This window comes from Panicum virgatum, chromosome 5K, assembly GCF_016808335.1.
Source record: "Panicum virgatum strain AP13 chromosome 5K, P.virgatum_v5, whole genome shotgun sequence".
Taxonomy (NCBI): Eukaryota; Viridiplantae; Streptophyta; class Magnoliopsida; order Poales; family Poaceae; genus Panicum; species Panicum virgatum.
In genome coordinates, this window is record NC_053140.1 from 31,203,672 (window position 1) to 31,222,595 (window position 18,924).

At 42.9% G+C, this 18,924-nt stretch overlaps 1 protein-coding gene across 5 annotated transcripts in view; it reads right to left on the bottom strand.

Moving 5' to 3' along the window:
- Positions 1-18,451, bottom strand: part of LOC120707103 (callose synthase 7-like) — a 52,274-nt gene extending 33,823 nt beyond the window's left edge. Inside the window, exons 1-5 of one of the 5 annotated variants that reach the window (XR_005688810.1) lie at positions 18,263-18,349; positions 15,693-18,173; positions 15,297-15,386; positions 14,912-15,003; positions 13,767-14,106 (exon numbers count right to left, since the gene is read on the bottom strand). Coding sequence is in view for 1 of the 5 variants with exons in the window: in XM_039991877.1 (XP_039847811.1) it covers positions 18,093-18,173; positions 18,263-18,299 (118 nt within the window). In the remaining 4 variants the exon portion in view is untranslated. Of the gene's footprint in view, positions 1-13,084; positions 13,356-13,424; positions 14,107-14,911; positions 18,174-18,262 lie in introns of those variants that run through there. The other 4 variants (XR_005688807.1, XR_005688808.1, XR_005688809.1 and 1 more) reach the window with 4 other exon arrangements.
- Positions 18,452-18,924: the final 473 nt, after the last annotated feature.

Genomic DNA, 18,924 nt, shown 5'->3' on the forward strand with positions numbered 1-18,924 from the left:
CATCTGAGTTACACATTCGTAACTTAGATCTTGTCATACATACACGATCGGCTGCTCAAAGCCGGTTTTGTCGTTTAGTGTATCGGCTGATCCTGCCAATACGCTCGTTTACTACGCGCTTGCATATAATATCTTTTTGTCGTCCATAGTATCGGCAAAGCTTGCCGATATGCCCATCTGAGAGATATTCGGAATCCCAGCCCATACGCTCTCGAATTTGACTTTGTTTTCTCCCTTGTCAATTTCAGGTCAAATTGACTGGCATGCTTGGTTGACTTTTCCGTGCTTGGCGAACACTTGCCCTCGGATTCCAGTGTGTTGATTTTTACATCAACACATCTTTTGGCACGCCCGGTGGGACAGAAAGCTTCAACATGGTGGACATTGCTGATAAGTCTATGGTTAGTAAAGAGAACCAGATTCATGTTCCTGAAGATAAGCTCAAAGAAGAACAAAACAAGGAATATGAAGAGCTGGTGGAGAAATTCAAACGTGAATGCCTCAAGTCGTACAGCGTCAACAGATCTGGTGAGGTGATCAAGAAGTTTAATCTTCCATCTTTCCAGCCATTGACAGAGGCTCAATGTGAAAGCAAGATGATAGACGTAGTTGGCCAAGCTATGGCACAAGCCTTCATCAAGAATGCAATAGTCATGGGCAACACGGTGCACAATGCAGTGGTCAAGACTTTTGCTGAAGGCACATTACTAGGGTGCATGGGTCCTTGCTATATACAACCAGATCAGATGCGATATACTCCCTTGGAGGTGTCTATGACAGCAGCCCTATCGGCTCAAAATAGCCAGGCAGGAACAAGCAACAATCAAACTCCACCCCAAATGACTACTGCAGCATCGGCGGGTACAGCAGATCCTATTTACTCAACCACACCACCGATTGCTACAACTGTGCAAGATGGATCTGCATTTGTATTTCCTAAAGGATGGAATCCTGCTACTGGGTATGGTATGCATCCGGATTTCTTTTCTACGCCACCCAAGATGCAGTTTAATGCGTCGGCTTCTCAGCCGATAGCCTCTCAGCCTGATCCATCGGCTGTTCAGCCGATGGGTGCACAGCAGGATGCATCGGCAACACAGCTGAATGCACAAGGCACATAGAGTCTACAACAGATGGCACAAGTTAATGCATCAATGCCATCGCCGATGACCCCGCAGCAGCGTCTTGCTATCCTGCTTCAACCCCAGTCTCCTTCAGAAGTGTTATTGTCGCAATCTCCACATCAGAAGGGAATCAACTGGGTATTCCATAATCAAGCAACTGGACAGATACGGTATGTCAATGTGCCATATATGGATATTGCTGGTCAACAATCGGCCAACCCATCAGCTTCACAGCCGACGATGACTCAGCAAACATCTAATCGGATAGCTCAGCAAGCACAACAGATGCAATCAGCTGGATGGCCGATGAACTATGTAGCTCAGCAACTTGCGATGATGACCAATGCAGCGAGCACGGTTTCCCCTCAGCAAATGCCAATAGTTGAGCCGCAAGTTGATTGGAGCACAAAGATAGCTGAAGTGATGAGGCCAAAGCAACAATCCGTTATGTACAAGACTCCCTATCCTCCGGCTTACAATCAGATTTCTCTCCCCCACAAGTACAAGATGCCTGATTTCACAAAGTTTTCAGGGCAGGGAGAAGTTTCTACGATGGAACATATTAATAGGTTCCTTCTACAGTTGGGAGAAGCGGGCAACCAGGATGCACTCAGAGTCTGTTTGTTCTCCTTGTCTTTGTCTGAATCAGCCTTTGCTTGGTTCACCACTTTGCCGACAAATTCCATATTATATTGGGCCGATCTAGAGAGACAATTTCATCAGTTCTTTTTCTCTGGGATTACTGAGTTAAAGTTGACTGATTTGACCGGCTTAAGACAAAGAAACGATGAATCGGTTGCTGCTTTTATCCAAAGGTTCAGAGATGTCAAGAATCGATGTTATAGTTTGGTTCTGTCCGATCAGCAGTTGGCCGATGCAGTATTCAATGGGCTCTTGCCACACATTAAAGATAAATATGCATCGCAGAAATTTGAAAGCATTAGCCAGATCGCGAGTCGGATGACAGGAGAGACTCGATCCTATGAGTCCAAGAAGCCTTTTCAGAAGAAGATCAACTATATGGAGTATTCTACCAATGATGAATCTGAAGAAGAGCAAGAAATGGTTGCATCGGCTGAATGGATACATAACAGCAAAAAGCCAGTGATGTGTCTGTTTCGGAAGAAAGAGCCTGAGTCGTATGGGTTTGACATCACCAAAGCCGACAAGATCTTTGACTTGTTATTGTCGGAAGGGTTGATCAAGTTGAAGCCATATCACAAAATTCCATCGGAGGACGAGCTCAAAAATATAAAGTACTGCAAGTGGCACAACACCACGTCGCATGATACGAATGAGTGCAAGGTCTTCCGACAGTAGGTTCATATGGTTTCGAACAAGGGAGATTGAAATTTGAGGCTCCCAAGAAGATGATGAAGATTGACAGACATCCTTTCGCTACAAAAATGGTTGATGTGGCCAGAGATGAAGGTTCTCCTCAAGCCAAGATTCTGACGTCATCATCGGCCAAGAAATATGGAGCTGTTAATCCTAAAGCGCAGATAGCGACCGATAATGTCAAAGGAAAGGGTCCGATGAAGGATGCTGAATGTTCATCGGCACCACGTAGACGTGTAGTGTCTCAAATGCTGTTGAACAAGTTTCAGCGTGATCGTGAAAGGCGGCAGCATAGAGAAGAAGAGGAGCGACGCGAGCAAGATCATTGGAGGTGTCCTTTCTTTGTCTACTGCTAGGAAGAAGGGTTGACATTGCCATCGGCATATGGTTGTCCTGAATGCAATGCTCAAGGCAGCCAATCATATGAAAGGTCACGTCATGAGCCCTATCGGCGTGAGCGCACTCCTGTGCATGACCGGCTGGGAAAAAGGGTATCGGTGCATGATCGACTGGGGGGGCAGGACAATGCTGCGTGATCCTGCTGGGAGAAGAGTGCCTGTACACGATCGGCTAGAACAGGTGGCCGATGATAGAGTGCAAGATGATCAGCCGATGCGAAGAGATCCAGAACGTGAGCCCGATCACACGGATCAATCTCAATGGTGCCCAAGGGGTTTGACCAGGTCTCATAAGCGACATGTTCAGAGGTTACGCCAGCTGGAGATCATTGAAGAAGAGCGAGAATAGATTCTGCACAAGAAAGGGATCAGGTCACAAGTTTGGCGTGCTAAGCCCAGGGCCGATAGTGATCAAGATTCTGGATCATCGGCTGTGCCAATTAATATGGTTTTCATAATGCCGAAAGAGTTTATGGCACCAGGTGTTGAAGATCATGAACCAGAATTAAAGGAAGCCATGGCACAGTTGAATTTGGAACCATTGCCATCAACATTTGAGAAGCCAGAAGATGATAAGAGGCAGCATCTTAAGGCACTGTTCCTGAAAGGATTCGTTGATGGCAAATCTGTTACGAAGATGTTGGTTGATGGAGGTGCAGCCGTGAATATAATGCCCTATGTTATGCTACGCAAGCTTGGGAAGAATCAGGATGATCTGATGAAGATTGATATGATGCTCAAGGATTTCGAAGGAGTCGTATCTCCTGCTTTAGGGGCATTATTCATCGATCTCACAATTGGCAGTAAGACCCTTTCCACTACTTTCTTCGTTATTAATGGCAAAGGTTCATATAGTTTGCTGTTGGGTCGGGAGTGGATACATGCCAATTGTTGCATTCCATCTACTATGCATCAATGTTTGATTCAGTGGGTTGACGATACTGTTGAGATAGTATTGGCCGATTCGTCATTCAGCGTGGCATCGGCTGAAGCCCATATAGTGAGTTATGATCAGATGAATTGTCTTTTTGGTCAAGCATGGGAGAAGGATTTCTTTCGGATGGTTGATTATGAAGTCACATCGGTGAAGTCAGGAGATTCTTCGGATGAATCTTGATCAAGGAGGGGTATGGCCGATTGTAGTATCGGCCGGATTTTGTAAGTTATAGCCAATACTAGAAAGTATTGCCTTTAGTGCAAAATATATGTGAAAGCCGATTTGCAAGTCAGATACATCGGTTGTAACATAGCCGACACGATATGAGTCACCCTTAGAGCAATAAATCATAAAGACAAGTTTCTGGGTCAAGATTAAGTTGCCTGCCGATTCTGAAGATTACACGAGATGTTTTTACCATAATCCTAGAGCTTCCCGGATTACTTTTATCGCGCACAGGCGGATTTGATCAATATTTTCAATTACTTGGTTGTTATCTACTGATGAGACAGAAATCGGCCGCAAACTCTTGTGAAGTTGATATGTTTGACGAGCATGCTTTTGCTTATCTTCCTCGAGTTTGGCAATGGCCGGTGGGATTTGGGAGAGATCCTGATCTGCAGTATTTATTGCTTGATTTACCTGATTGAGTGCTTGCAGAAGACGATCCCATTTAGCTTCCAATGCTGCCTTATTTCTCATAATGTTGGCCAGGGTATCATTCAGATATTTGATCTCACCAATGGCCGATTCTGCTAAAGCTTTGAAATTATCCCTTTGCTTGATGATTTCTTTCTGCTGAAGACGATCAGCGAGTTGTTTCTAGGCCTTGTTGAATTCTGCACGATGACTCTCGATAAAGGCTGCAGGAATTAATACCTCTTCTATCGGTTCTGGAAGCTTACCCTCCAGTTCTTCCAAGATGGCTCGGATTGGCTATGCATTCTTAATCAGTTGACCGATGTCTTGATTCAGAAACTGGAGGAATTCTTGGAGTTTGGCCTTGATTTCATCCGATAGTACAATGGAATCGGCCGATGATGTTTCTTCTCCTTCTTCCTGAGAAATAGGTCCAATTTGGAAGGAGAATAAACTGTTGTCCGGAGACTCCTGTGCCTGAAAAGAAGATAAAGTTAAGATGGCTGATGGAAACAAAAGAGTAATGGAATCGGCCAACAGAAAGAATAGTTGTTTACCTGCTTCAGGCGTATTTCTTCTAGATTAGAACCAGCAGGGATGAGGGTTTGCGATGAAGAGCTCGGGATTGTAGTGTTTAGCTGGCCAAGTAATTCATATAGTGCATGGTCGGCAAGCTGAAGGATGATTGTCAGAAATATACAGAATATGTTCGTGAGCGAGTTCTGAAATCATACCTGTATCAATGGAGAGTCCGCCCTGGATTTCCTGGGAGTTGGAGGCGAATGCTGTATCTGATGAAACCAAAAGGAAATAATACCAGACTCAGAATCATGAAAAGATTTAGATACTTACTGAGTAAACAGAATCATACCTGAATGATGATTGATGGAGGAGGAGGTGTTTTCTGAGGATTGTCTTCTTCTTCAGATTGGTGTTCAGGGTTATCTTGATTGTGAGACGAAAATATGATCAGCATTCAGATAAAGTGGAGTCATAAAGGATTCAAGTTTTCTTACCTTCTGAAGAAGAAGGAAGATTGACTGGAACATCTGTTTGAAGTGTTGTTGCTGCTGAAGATTAGCCTGGAGATTTCTTTTTCTTACGAGTTGTTACCTTAGTGTAAGATACCTTGCGTTTTCTCCCAGTGGCCACATCTGTCAGAGTCGGGGCACCATAGCCGATGTTTGGCTTATCGGCTGGCAGGGCGTAGTTGATCGGCTGCCCACTCCTGCTGATTGTTGGAGGATTCCGATCATCATTCTGCAAAGAGTAGAAGTTAAAAGGCTGCGAGCAAGAAGTGCTAAGAGACATTGTGGGGGTTGATTTTGCTTGTACCTCATTCTCGCCTGATTGATAATTGTTGTCTAGAGCGATGCAGTATAAGTTGGCCGATTTGCAGAAAATATGCTCTTGCCATTCAGACCACCATTGGATGAAAGGGGTGGTGGCAAAAGGTGCAGTCTGCCAATCGGCTAGAAGTATCATGTTCACATCAGGCTCCAGGTTTTTCATTCGATCATAAGAGAGGGCGTTGTCAAGGGCTCCTCTAAACAGAACTTTGCCAGTGAAGAAGAGAAAAGGGGGCACTTGGACAAATCCCAATTGTCTGGCTGCCATTGATGGATTATAAAACTCATAGCTAGGGGTATCTTTGCCAGCTGTGAAATTGATTGGCAGAATTCTTGGAAAAATTATCTCTTTCATTATCTTTGTGGCTTCTTCGTCAGTCTTCCAAGAATCAGACTGGAATTTGAAGGGATTCTCGTAAATGACTTTTTCATCCTGATATGCAAACCAGATAGTAGAGATTTCTGGAAACCCATTGTAGAAGGACTTGAAAAAGTCAGTAATGCCAAGGGTCTTGGGATTATTGACAATCATAATAGCCACTTCACCGAATGATGTGCATCGGCGAGTGACGGTTTCTTCTTCTTCAGAGAAGTTTTCTGATGGGAATTCTATCTCTGACAATTAGACTGTCATAGTTTTGTGCATGTACATGTGCAGCCACAACTGAATAAACCACCAGGGGCCTCCCAAGTTGGTGATCGGCTGGTTCTTTCTGAGTCTGGATGATACTTGATGAAGCAGATGGTAAACTGACCCCAGAAGATGTTTGCCGAGAGGGACAGGGTTGCCAGTAGCCAGATTTTCTACCAACTTGAGATTATTGTTTGTTCGGCCAACGGTTTTACCGCAGAAAATAAATTTCTCAAGCCACATATTAAGGAATGCATCATGTTCTCTGGCAGATACAGATCTAGTTTTCATGTTCTTACTGATATATCCTTTCCATCCGCCGATGTTCTTTGTTTCGATCTTGAAAGAAGCTTTTTCTAGCAGATGGAAAGGTCGATCGGAAACATGGATATTCAGGCCGGTAAGCATTACGACATCCATTAGAGTCGGTGTCATGGGTCCATGGTTGAACATGAATGCATTAAGCGCATCGTACCAGAAGTAAGAAGCTGATATGAGCATCGGCTCGTTCCTAATCATCTCCGATAAGGTAGGTTCAGGCATTGGCTGATATCGTATTGTTCCCAGATGGTCCTTTGGGAATTGGCTATTCTGCGGAACCAATTTCTCCATCCGGGAGTAACGCTCGGCCAAGATCTGAAGGCTGGAGTCCAATCTACGTTCATATTGGAGGACTTAAGGGGGATCCTGCTGGTTTCCATGTTGATTATACTAGTTGGGTCTGGATTTCCCATAGGACCTAAGCAGACCATGCTAGATTGATTTTCTAGCAGAATAATCATGTTACCCCTCAGATTCTGAAAGGCGGAAATGAGGAACACGACTGAAGGGATCGGCAGGGGAATGAAAAACAAATGCTACGGATGAAGAAAGGAGACGTACCTCTGGAATCTCGGAGATGGACGCCATTGCTGGAGGGGATGGTCCTTAGATTTGGATCTTCGAAACCCTAGGGAGCTGCGATGGCGGCGGCAGAACAGATGTGTTCTCGAGCAAGAGAGAAGGTGGAGGTGCTATAGGGAATGTGCCAGCGGAAAGGAAGACGGAGATATTTATGTCCTTTGCTCAAGGGCAAAATAGGGATTCGATACACCGTCTGATTGGGAGATTTAGATAAATTTGAACATTGGCAGTAATGATTAACATTAATTTCGGAGCAACAGATCTATTACTCCGAAACTGGGGGGCATGTGTTGACACCGTTTTTTGACATGTGTCAAGGAAGGTGATTTCGGTGAAGGAAAGGTGGCCGATTCAAAAGAAACCAAAAGATGCACAGAGTTGGAATCGGCCAATGGGAGTCCGTCCGATGGACCAGGAGAATATTCTGTGAAGATGCTGATTAGTCTGCTCTGGTGCTCGGCCGATGGGGAGTTGCCGATGAAGTCAAGGAAGGAGAAGAGGATCTGGACTCTACGAGAATCTTGATGATTGGGTTGTAATATTTTAAGTAGTTTATCTTTTAGATACTCTTTTCTTTAGGGTCAAATAATGTTTGCCGTAATTGGCTAGAACTTGATAGCGCTAGGCTATATATATCAGTTGTAAGGGACCAGAAAAACTTGATACACATCCAATACAACAAAATTTACAATTCCTTTGCACTTTTTCGGCGACTTTGCCGTTTCTTTTCTTTTTTTCGACGAGTTCTTTCAAGTTGATTAAGGACGCCTCACATTCGAGCGACTTGATTTGCTGGTGAGTTTTTGTTTTTCCGAGTATATTTGAGCTTTAGCTACCGGGCGCATCGCTGTGACTTCGTTCAAATCTATTCAAAAGTTATCGAGTTTATCTAGGCTTTGACTTCCGGGCGCATCAATGTCGTCTCGTCTAGATTTATTCACCAATTATCGATATCGGCTAGATTTGTAGGTTTTCCTATGCTTCTTGGCCATTATCACATCGAAAAACATACTAGATCGGCTTTAAGTTTTGGAGTAACACTTTTGTTATCTCAAGAGCCGATTTAGATCTGTTTTTTGCTTCACATCATCTGAGTTACACATTCGTAACTTAGATCTTGTCATACATACACGATCGGCTGCTCAAAGCCGGTTTTGTCGTTTAGTGTATCGGCTGATCCTGCCGATACGCTCGTTTACTATGCGCTTGCATTTAATATCTTTTTGTCGTCCATAGTATCAGCAAAGCTTGCCGATACGCCCATCTGAGAGATATTCGGAATCCCAGCCGATATGCTCTCGAATTTGACTTTGTTTTCTCCCTTGTCAATTTCAAGTCAAATTGACTGGCATGCATGGTTGACTTTTCCGTGCTTGGCGAACACTTGCCCTCGGATTCCAGTGTGTTGATTTTTATGTCAACATAGACAAGGTCATAAAGTCAAGCATCATCATGCAGACACCAAATTTCACCAGTCAACATAGTCAAGAAACGATGCTAAACGTTGCTAAGCATTGTTATTTCTTCCATCTTCATCATTGATGACACGTGTCTCCTTCAACTTGTCCGTCGTTGACTCCACCTTTGTGATTGTAGTGGTAGTGAGAGTGTCATAACCTTGCTCGGGCTTGAGTCTTTGGTGGTGTTCTGAATCCTTCATCCAACTTGAGCATGAATGTGAGCAAGTGGTATGATTCCAATTGCTTCGACTTGGCTCCTCAAGATGAACTAGTAGCTCCATTCTTGAGATGGCTTGGACAGGCATTAGGATGACACAAATAATCTAATTTTTTTTTGAATCAGAAGGGATACTTTGGAATCAAAGAGAGGGACGAATCCAAAGCAACATTTATTTGGAAAGAAAAGGAGAGGGTGTCGAGAATTAGGAAAAAGGTTGATTAACCAAGGGTCAAATATAAATAAAGAAAGTTTTCAAGGAGAGAGTAAGTCAATATACAAGATCGAGGATTTTACATTTGCAAATAAGAAAGTACAAAATAAAAGAGGGTCAGGTGGTAAAGGCGAATGGTCAAGGCTGATTGAGAAAGGAAAAAATGGTTAAGGAGAGAAAATATTCAATGGAGGGTGTCAAAGAATAAGCAAGAAATAAATTTTTATACCAAAAGAAATCTTATGAAATGACCATTGCAACCTAGGCTTACGTCCTACAGTCGATACAGCTCTGATACCACTTCTGTCACACTCGGTTTTAAGGACAAAACCGAATACATAACTATACGTATGCAAGGATTAAAATTCATACATATAGAGACATTATGAGTGAATAATCAGTAACAGTATCACGAAAAAGAGAAAATACAGCAAACAAAAGATTATCAGAGTTATACAGCTTATCCTGGAAACGAAGACTCCAAACTTCACAGGCAATCGACTAGGGGTTGCGTACGCCTAGAACTCAGCAACATCTTCAAGAAACTTTATACACCTTTTTTTCTTCTGAGCAGCAGTAAGCAAGGGTGAGTACACTTATAGTTGGTACTCAACAAGGCCACAAGAAATAACCAGAATATGATTTAAATTCATCTTTAAGTTTAATTAATCATGTGATGGTCCAATCCGTTCTTGACCGTGAGCACGGCTGATATATCAGTTTTACACTCTGCAGAAGTTGTACACTTTCACCACAATTCGCATAAAAGTTCCTAAGAACTTTGAACCCAACCACGCATGTGCTGATCAAGCACAATACCACACTTCCGAGGTGTAATTGCATAGGAACGCTACGAGGCCTTTCCAATGAATCCTTATATGTATGTGTTGATCCCTACTTTTGCGGTATCTCAGAAGACGCAACTTCCTTCTCCCGCTTCACCACACAAACTCATAACCACCAAACAAACCACCCCAACACAATATATAGTTCATCTAATTACTTAGCCAAGACCAGAGCCATGTAGTATGGTGGTTCTTCATGTTCCAACTAAATCATATAATTCTCATAAATAAGCATAGATAGAAGTATGGTTAGGGTCACTTGTCTTTCTCCAACAAAAAGCTACTCTTACTGCTCTTCAGCTCTTGCTCACTTGGAAAACTTGATCTTCAATCCTCGAACGGCGATCCTTTTACTCGAAGCAATCAACGAGCAATCATAAAAAGCAAACAAAGTAGATCTAAGAACAATACACTAAAACAAAAAAAGACTTTAAAAGAGCGTACTAAAGCATAGGGTTACGAGAGCGCAAGAAACACGGAAAATGGAGCTAAAACAGGGTTTTAGGGGCTTATTTGTAAGAGTTTTGGAAAGAACAGAGGCTCTGGGTGATGAAACTGAGGTTAAAACGTGATTAAATCTAAACTTCAGGGGCTAGCTGGAAAAACTACAGGCTAAGGATGGCGGGTTCGATTTTTGAAAAGTCCAGGGGTTAAAACAGAAACAAAAGGACTGGTTTGTAAATATTTTTAAACTAGCAAAGACTGCGGGTTGATTTCAGAAAACAGAGGGGCTATTTTGAAAAACAACCTAGGGTTGACCGGTATAGGGCTGAGTTGACTCCGGTCAGATCTGATCCGGACCGTCGAATTGCGATCGATCGGCTCAGGTCGATCGGGGCGAGCGGACGGCGGCGCTGTGACGCCGGCGATGGTTTTCGCGGCGATGGGCGGCGGCGGGGTCGCCGGTGTAGGCCGAAAACGACCGTCTGGGCTTGGATTCGGCTCGGATTTGGTTCGGGGAGCGAGTGCGCGATGCGGCGAACTCATTGGCGGGGCCTGCGCGGGGCGCAGTGGCGGCGGAAGGCAAGCGCGGTGGCGGAGCGGTGACGCGGAGCTTCGGCGAGCTAACGTGCACGCGAGGAAACGAGATAGAGAGAGAAGGGGTCGGCGAGCTTCTCTACCTTGACGCGAAGCTTCGGGGCGGCTCTAGAACGACGGGGAAACGGTGGAGCAGCGGAACGCGAGCGGCAGCTGAGCTCCGAGCTCAACAATGGCGGCGCGCGGCTAGGGATAGGGTTTGCGCGGCGAGGCGGCAGCTGCGGTCTATGCGGGGCAAGGCAAGAGGGCAGCGCTATATATAGGGGCAGCCAAGTGCCTCGGCGTGTGGGCCCTGGCGCGCGGGGAGGCGTGCCCCGGCCGAATTCTGGCTCGAGTCTGAGCCGTCCACGGGAAGGGGACGCCCCCGACAGGCGGGGTCCACCTAGCGGCGATCGTGTGAGAGGGGAGGCGGGGATGCGGGCTGGGCCGGGAGAAGCTGGGCCGGCGGTGGGGTTTCGGGCCGCGGGAAAAGAAAAAGAAAAAGAGGGAGAGAGAGTGGGCTGGGCTAAAAAGGGATAGGGAAAAAGAAAAGGTTTTGCATTTTCTGAAATAGAGCCAAACAAATTCAATCTAAATTTAAATTCATAGAATTAAAATTCAAACTGAACAACAAATAATAAAACAATGCATTTCAGCATGAATGCAACACAAACAAAACAACCTCATTTAATTTAGAAGACAACCAATTATTTTTTATACTAAATTCCCTGTAAAGAAAAATAAATGTTGGCAAAATTTTAAAATTATGTGAAAATTGTTGATTTATTTTTAATTTTAATCACATTCTGAAATCCAAAAATTTCAGTGACACTTAGTGGAGAATTCTAGCTTTATACAAAGACTTATATTCTCTTCTCTTAATGATCAAAGCATCGCGCGACCCTCCCGCGTGGAGTTGCAGCATTGTTTGTGGGCCGATCGAGTAGAAGAGGGTGTTTCGTCAATGACGCGGGCCAATAGCCATGTAGGATGGGGAGCTGACTTTTGGGGCACACAGTATTTTTTTTCCTGAGATTAAGGAAAAATTGTATTGTATCAAAGCTGAGTACATCATCAAATTACAAGCACTCTCAAAATACTTAAGCACTAAATTGTTCCAAAATTCAATGCCAAACCTATGTAAAAAATTAAATAGAAGGCCACATAGGCAAACACTCGGCATGAAGGAATTGCCTCAGGCTTTCTCCAACCATTCCCCCCATCCAACTCCCCCCAAACGTACTATTTACTATATTTTACTACCTCCCTCCAAAAAATTCCTCCCCCTATAACTCCTTCTCTCCAACCATTCCCTCCATATCTATTCCCCCTATATACTATCACTCATTAACTAACTATTTAATTAACATTTTTGAATTTTAAAAAAAATCATACAGTATTTGTACTGCCATAGTACACAGTATCATCGTGTTACGGGGCTCAAACGGGATTAATATCGCGAAGAAACGGTGTGATTAGAGATATAGGGGGAGTTGAAACTCCCCCCATACGTGGGGGGAGATTCATCTCTCCCCCTGCGTAGGGGGAGCTGTGGGGGGAGCCGTTGGAGTGCTCGCTCCCCCCAAAGCCCCCCCTACGTAGGGTGGGGGGCGGCTTACGGTGAGCCGTTGGAGCTCGCCTCAGCACGAAACGAAACGAGTTCTAAAAATCAAGCTGCGTGAGGGGACGAAGGAAAAAAAAACGACCACAGATTCCAACTGAGCTCAATCGTGTGCCGTGCAAGGCGAGCCGCGAGCAGCACCTCTAACCCCGTGTGGGGCGCGAACAGCTGCATCACCCCGGTAGTCGTTGCGATCCTCCGCACAAGGCGAATGGCAGCTCCGGCGATCCGCATATATAGCGAGACAAGCAGCACCTTCTACGCTCTACGGTACGGCCACATCGTCGGGCGTCATTCGATGCCCAACTCTCGCTTTCCCTTCCCCAAGAAATTACTCATCTCTCTTCCAAATATCAAAATAATGATTTTGATCATGAAGGTGCTCCAGCAAATTATCGATTCAATTCTCATTACCTATAAGTTTTTAGTAATCTCCAAATCACATCTCTCTCAAAAAAAAATACACATCCAATCACTACAAAAGCAGTATTTTGGTATCGAGGAAAGGGATGAGTTCACGTAGATGCTCATATACACCACGCACGCACACTCATATCTATGAATACACGCACGCAACCAAGGTGAGAGACTAAGCGGACAGATCCTCGAGATTGACGAAATCACCACAGACACTTCTCTATCAACGGGCACATCGCCTACCACTAAAAAATAGCGCCAAATAAATTTGGAATACATCCAGAAAATATGAACACCCGTGTTGAGACTCGAACCTGAGCGGACATGTTCCACCATAAGGAATCTTACTAGTTGAGCTGCCACTCAGTTTCCAGGGATGAGTAATCTAATGGAAATGCACAACAACAAAACAAAATAAGATATATATAATGTATGTGTTTTGAAGAATAACTATATGAGCAGAAAAATTATGTGCAGCCGTGACAGCAACTATGCATATACTTGTCGATTTATCAATATAAATTGTTATAGAATACTTAATTAAATTGGAATTGTTATCTCATCTGGGGGCTAGCTAGTGCTATGTGACCTGGCTAATATACGGCCGGTCATAATTTAGGCCGGCCGTACGGCCTACCCAAATTAGGAAAAATAAATAGAATAAAAAAGCTACTTTCCATATTTGGAAACCACGTGAATTAGTACATGAAAAGAAGTAGTATCACGAGCAATTGTTTACTGGAATCACAACCACCACCACCCTTCCTAATCTCCTGACACATTATTTCTACTTCACTAATACTGCCATTCAACTCAATGGTCACATGAAGCAACTTTTTGAGACCAATTAAGCAAATTCATGAAGAACTCTAAGAAAATTAAAACATATACAAAGGAAATTTTCACCCATCTAAACATTCATACAAAATAAATCTTCAGGCATCATTCTCTAGCTCCAAGAAAATATGGACCGCCACCATCATCAGATTTGTGAGCCTGCTATGGCACCAAAACAAGAAATGTGAATCAGTATAAATAAACAGCAAATTGCTTAAATTGACGAGAACAATTGACTAGCAGAACAGAGAATTGAATCAGTATTAATAACTAGCAAAATGGCCTAAATTGATGAGGACAGCTAACCAGCAAATACAAAGGAGTTGAATCAGTATTAATAACAAGCAAAATGGCCAAAATTGATGAGGACAGCTAACCAGCAAATACAAAGGAGTTGAATCAGTATCAATAACTAGCAAATCCCCCCAATTCAAGCCTTCTGTGAGCCTGTTCACGCCTATTTGTACAACTAACCGGCAAACCAGACACAAATGATGAACTTATGGGGGGACGCTTATCGGGAACCATATTATTGCCCATCTAAAATAGTATTATTGCCTAATTCCTAGTTATAAATGCTTATAAATTCTACCAAAATGCTAGTTGATTTACCTTAAGTTTCATGCAATGCTTATGCACAAAAAAGCAAAAAAAATTCTAAATTGCTTCATGTGAACATTTTAAATGCTAGTCGGATAGCATTAAAATGCCTATTGAAATTTATTAAAATGCTAATGATACATATGCATGCAATCAGTTTGAGTACTACAAGATAAAAACTATCTTCCACGCAGAAATACATTTCCACGGATGTAATTTTATGCCATTTGACTGAACCACGGTTTCTCTGCATGCTTTATCTTACCCAATAAGATAGCAAAGAAAAAGATTGTCTTTCTAAACTATTAGCAAGAAGTAGCAAATAAAAGACATGCTTGAACATGGTTTTGCATGAAGCAGCTACCTTTGAAACACTGTGCCCTCAAAAGAATAGCTGGGAAACTGAAGAGTAGATGCTTGATTCTGGGCATCAAAAGTCTCCAAGATATTATTGTCCTAGCACAAAAGAAAAAATAATCAGTGTCCACCACCTGTTTCAGCAAACTGAACAAGAATAGTGGTGTGTTCACTGAATAGAAGACTGCAGTGCATTTTGCTCCAGTGCCTTACACCAGACAAGAAAAGGTAATCTTCTAACTTCGAACTAAGCATTACTCTTACCGCCGAGGTGTATGAGTTTATCGATTTTGTAGAGAAAATAATCTAATAAGTTGGCAGATTATCTTTTATATTTTAATTAATTATTATTGTTACACTTGTAAGTTGCTATTTGTGAAAAGTTAAGTTACCTTGCAGCCAATCACACTTACAAGCTCAAAGCCTAGGCATTGAGCAAATAAAGGAAATGATTCACCTGCGTCATTCATATCCAAAACATACTGACAAGGGAAAATAGAACTGTTAGAGTAAATTGTGATTATTTGGTTGGATATGCTTCAGGTTTGGGCATCCAAAATAGATGATCCAAAATTATGATACTGAAATATGATATGTTCTACTGAAATTAACAACATTAGAAGCAACTCATAGTTAGGAACTTATCAATTCCAAACTGCTAGACAACTAATTGCATCTTATGTGTGGTTCGGCCCAGGCAGGCCAAGGTGCCCACACCAATGGCCTTAGCTGGCTAGTAGTCTTAGATTGATTAGAGATAGGCAAGAGTATTCAAAATCACAATCTACCTGAAACACTTTTTTTATTGTCTCAAAATATACACCTTGCTTCTCTGATCCACCGGTAAACAACACACCATTCACTGAACTCAGTTTTTGCCCACTGGAAAGTAATGAACTGCTTCTCATATTTGATGTATTTGCCCACTGGAAAGTATGAACTGCTTTTAATAATTGATATAATTCTCTATAGGAAATTACTGAAAATGCATGTACTATTTGACAAAAATGCCTATTGCAAGGTACTCAAATGCCTATTGTAAAAAATTGTATATTTGCTCTAATCAAAGTCAAGCTGTAGAGAATACCAGCAAAGTTAAAAAAAAAAATAGCACATTGACCTAAAGTTCTATCCTCTAGCCAAATGCAAGCAAGCCATGACTTAACAATGGAACCAGCGGTTGCATCCTATAGCATGAAAAGACCTTCCATGTACTTGGTATATGAAAATCTTACTGGATTGCCAAGCTAAAGACATACACTGCTACTATTGCGGCTTCAATACAACTGATGCTGCTGTTGTGCCGACCTAATCAAAGAGGAGATGAGCTCATGTTATCCCTACTAGCATGAAGCGGAGTGGAGAAACTACGGCAAATGCAGGCAATTCCAATGTAGCAGAACAATATCGAAGGGGGAGATGCCTTTCTAATAAGAATACTTTGCCAGACTAATAACAATAATTTGCCTAATTAAAAATAAATTTTAGCTAAACTAATAATAGTACTTTGTCTGACTAACAACAATACTTTGCCTATCTAAGTACAATACTTTGCCTAACCTAGAATAGTAATGTGCCTGAACTAAAGCAAATGAAAAGCAGCCATGACGTTTAAGTACTGCCACGGCTTGATAAGGGTAAATCAGTGACAAGCTCTAACGATAGCCTGGCGAGTATGATTCTGGATTGCATATCATGTGCAAATTTCATGTCCAATTGTCGTTTCAAAGTGATATATTGCTTTTGCGACTCATGCTCTGCTCAGTGCTCACATTTTCTAAAAGCAATAGCCTAGCCTGCTGCATGCTAATCTAACAATACTACGAGCGTGTCAATTTGTTGTGCATCACGGCTAGATCTTATTGCTAGACTAATACAGTGCATTTGATTTTATTGATAGAGCATGGTTATTGTAGTAAAAAAGAACTGTATATTCTGAATAGAACTACATTTAGATTATTGCACTTAAGAAGAACCTGATCTCCTAAACAACAAACCAGCTGTGTAACTGCAACACGAATCTATCCCTGCATATATGACTCCCAGTCAGATTATACCTCGAAATCATTTAGTTTTGGTTTTCCACCACCTAGAAAAACTATATGTTGATCCTCTGGACAGATATGAGATATATATAGAAACAACAATCTAACTGTTCAGAAGGGGGCAGCAGTTCATATGCAATCACTTTTTAGTGATATATCAGAACACAGATTTAGAATGAACAAAATACTACAGATCTAGAGATGTTTATGTCACGTAAGTATTTGGGGAGAAAATCACAAAATTCTGACATAGCTGGCAAAAGGTGTTCTGGGGTCATAGCACAAACTAATCCATTAGCAAAAATTAGTCTATGGTGTCAAAACATGAACCACTCCTCGGACCGCATAATAGGCTAGTAGCTATCAAAACTAGCTGTTTTTGAACTCGGCGTTTTTGGACAAGTCATCTAAATAAATTGAGCTTAAAATTTGAAGTGAATACTTCTGTTGCACAAGGATTCTAGTCTTTGTACCAAAATCATTCTGTTACATTTACATATAAAATGCAACCAAAAGACTACGAAGCCCCAAATGGATAAAGTGCACTGTTTTCAGTTATCATAACTAGTGAACTTACCAACCAGCACACACATAATTTGCCTGTGCATGTGTATTTCTACAAACCAACCAGCAACCAGGAGCAAAATGAAAACTGGACTGCTTGATTTACCTTTGTGTACGGGAGCACAATACCCCCTACAAATTCAGAGAGCAGAACACATGTGCGCGCAAACACCCTGCAAATTCTGTGCATGGGGCGCTGCTAAACTTGCCTAAATCACACTTGCAACCCCATCCCCCTGCCCGAATAACCCTCGCCTGAATCAAAATGCGTGTCGCGGATGAACTCCGCCAGAAACAAACCGCAGAAGAGAAAAAACAGAGACATAATCAGAGACCTAATGCGCGTGAGCAGGGGTGTTTTGGGTGCGCGGGATGCATGAACTCGACCTAATCTGCACTTCCAGCACACATCCCACCCAAATAACCCCTCGCTTGAATCCAAATGCGCACAGCAGATGAGATCCGACCGAAATAAAAATCGCGGAGAGCAAAAAAGCAAGGGCGCAAGCAGGCATGATTTGAGTCCGTGGGGGTGCATAAACTCACCTGATCTGGTCTGATGGGGGTGCATAAACTCACCTGATCTGGTCTGAATCTTCCAATCCCCCTCGCCCAGATCCGCAGATGCTTCGCTGGACTCCAGAAGCGCACGCCGAGGACCTCCACCAAACAAAAATGGAATCAAAATCGACCAAAAAAACTTGGGGAACATGGTTTCAAGCATGCTGCGGGAGCGTGGATTTGCTCACCTGGTGCCAATCTGCACTTCCGCTCACTCCCACTCATCTTCTTCCACCGCGATCCAAAGGTGTGTGAAGTCGCCGGTGGATGCGAGAGCAGAGAGAGAAACCCTAGAGAGAGAGTGGGGAGAGGAAATGAGTAGGCTTGTGAATCCGATATGCTCAGTCATTTATGACGTGTGGGACCGGTTCAGTAGCAGTACATGCATTGCTCGCTCCGTGGATGGGAAAAAGTGGCCGCACGAGTGGTTAAAAATACGGCCGGCTGTGTTACAGTTTTTACATATATATATATATATATATGTAAAAACTGTAAAGTGATATACTAGTATGATTGTAAAGTGATTTGGTCAGCTGCCGCCAACCGCCATGTGCTGCTGCTATGCCAGTCCAGACTTCTACCGGCCGAAAAATTCCGAAATTTCCGAAATCTCCCGTCTACCGGTGGTGCCCGGTATTTTGTTGGTACCGCCCAAAATTTTCGGCATTTTGAAACTGTGCGTGCTAAAAATTGGGCCTAAATGTTTTGCGAGCCCGCCAAGCAATTGGAACACAATAAAAACCCGTTCCTAACCCATTATGGTGCTACTTGTTGTATTTTGGATTGTGCATTGATATTATATAATATTTGGCACTATGGTGGACTTTGTAATATTTAGGACTGGACTATT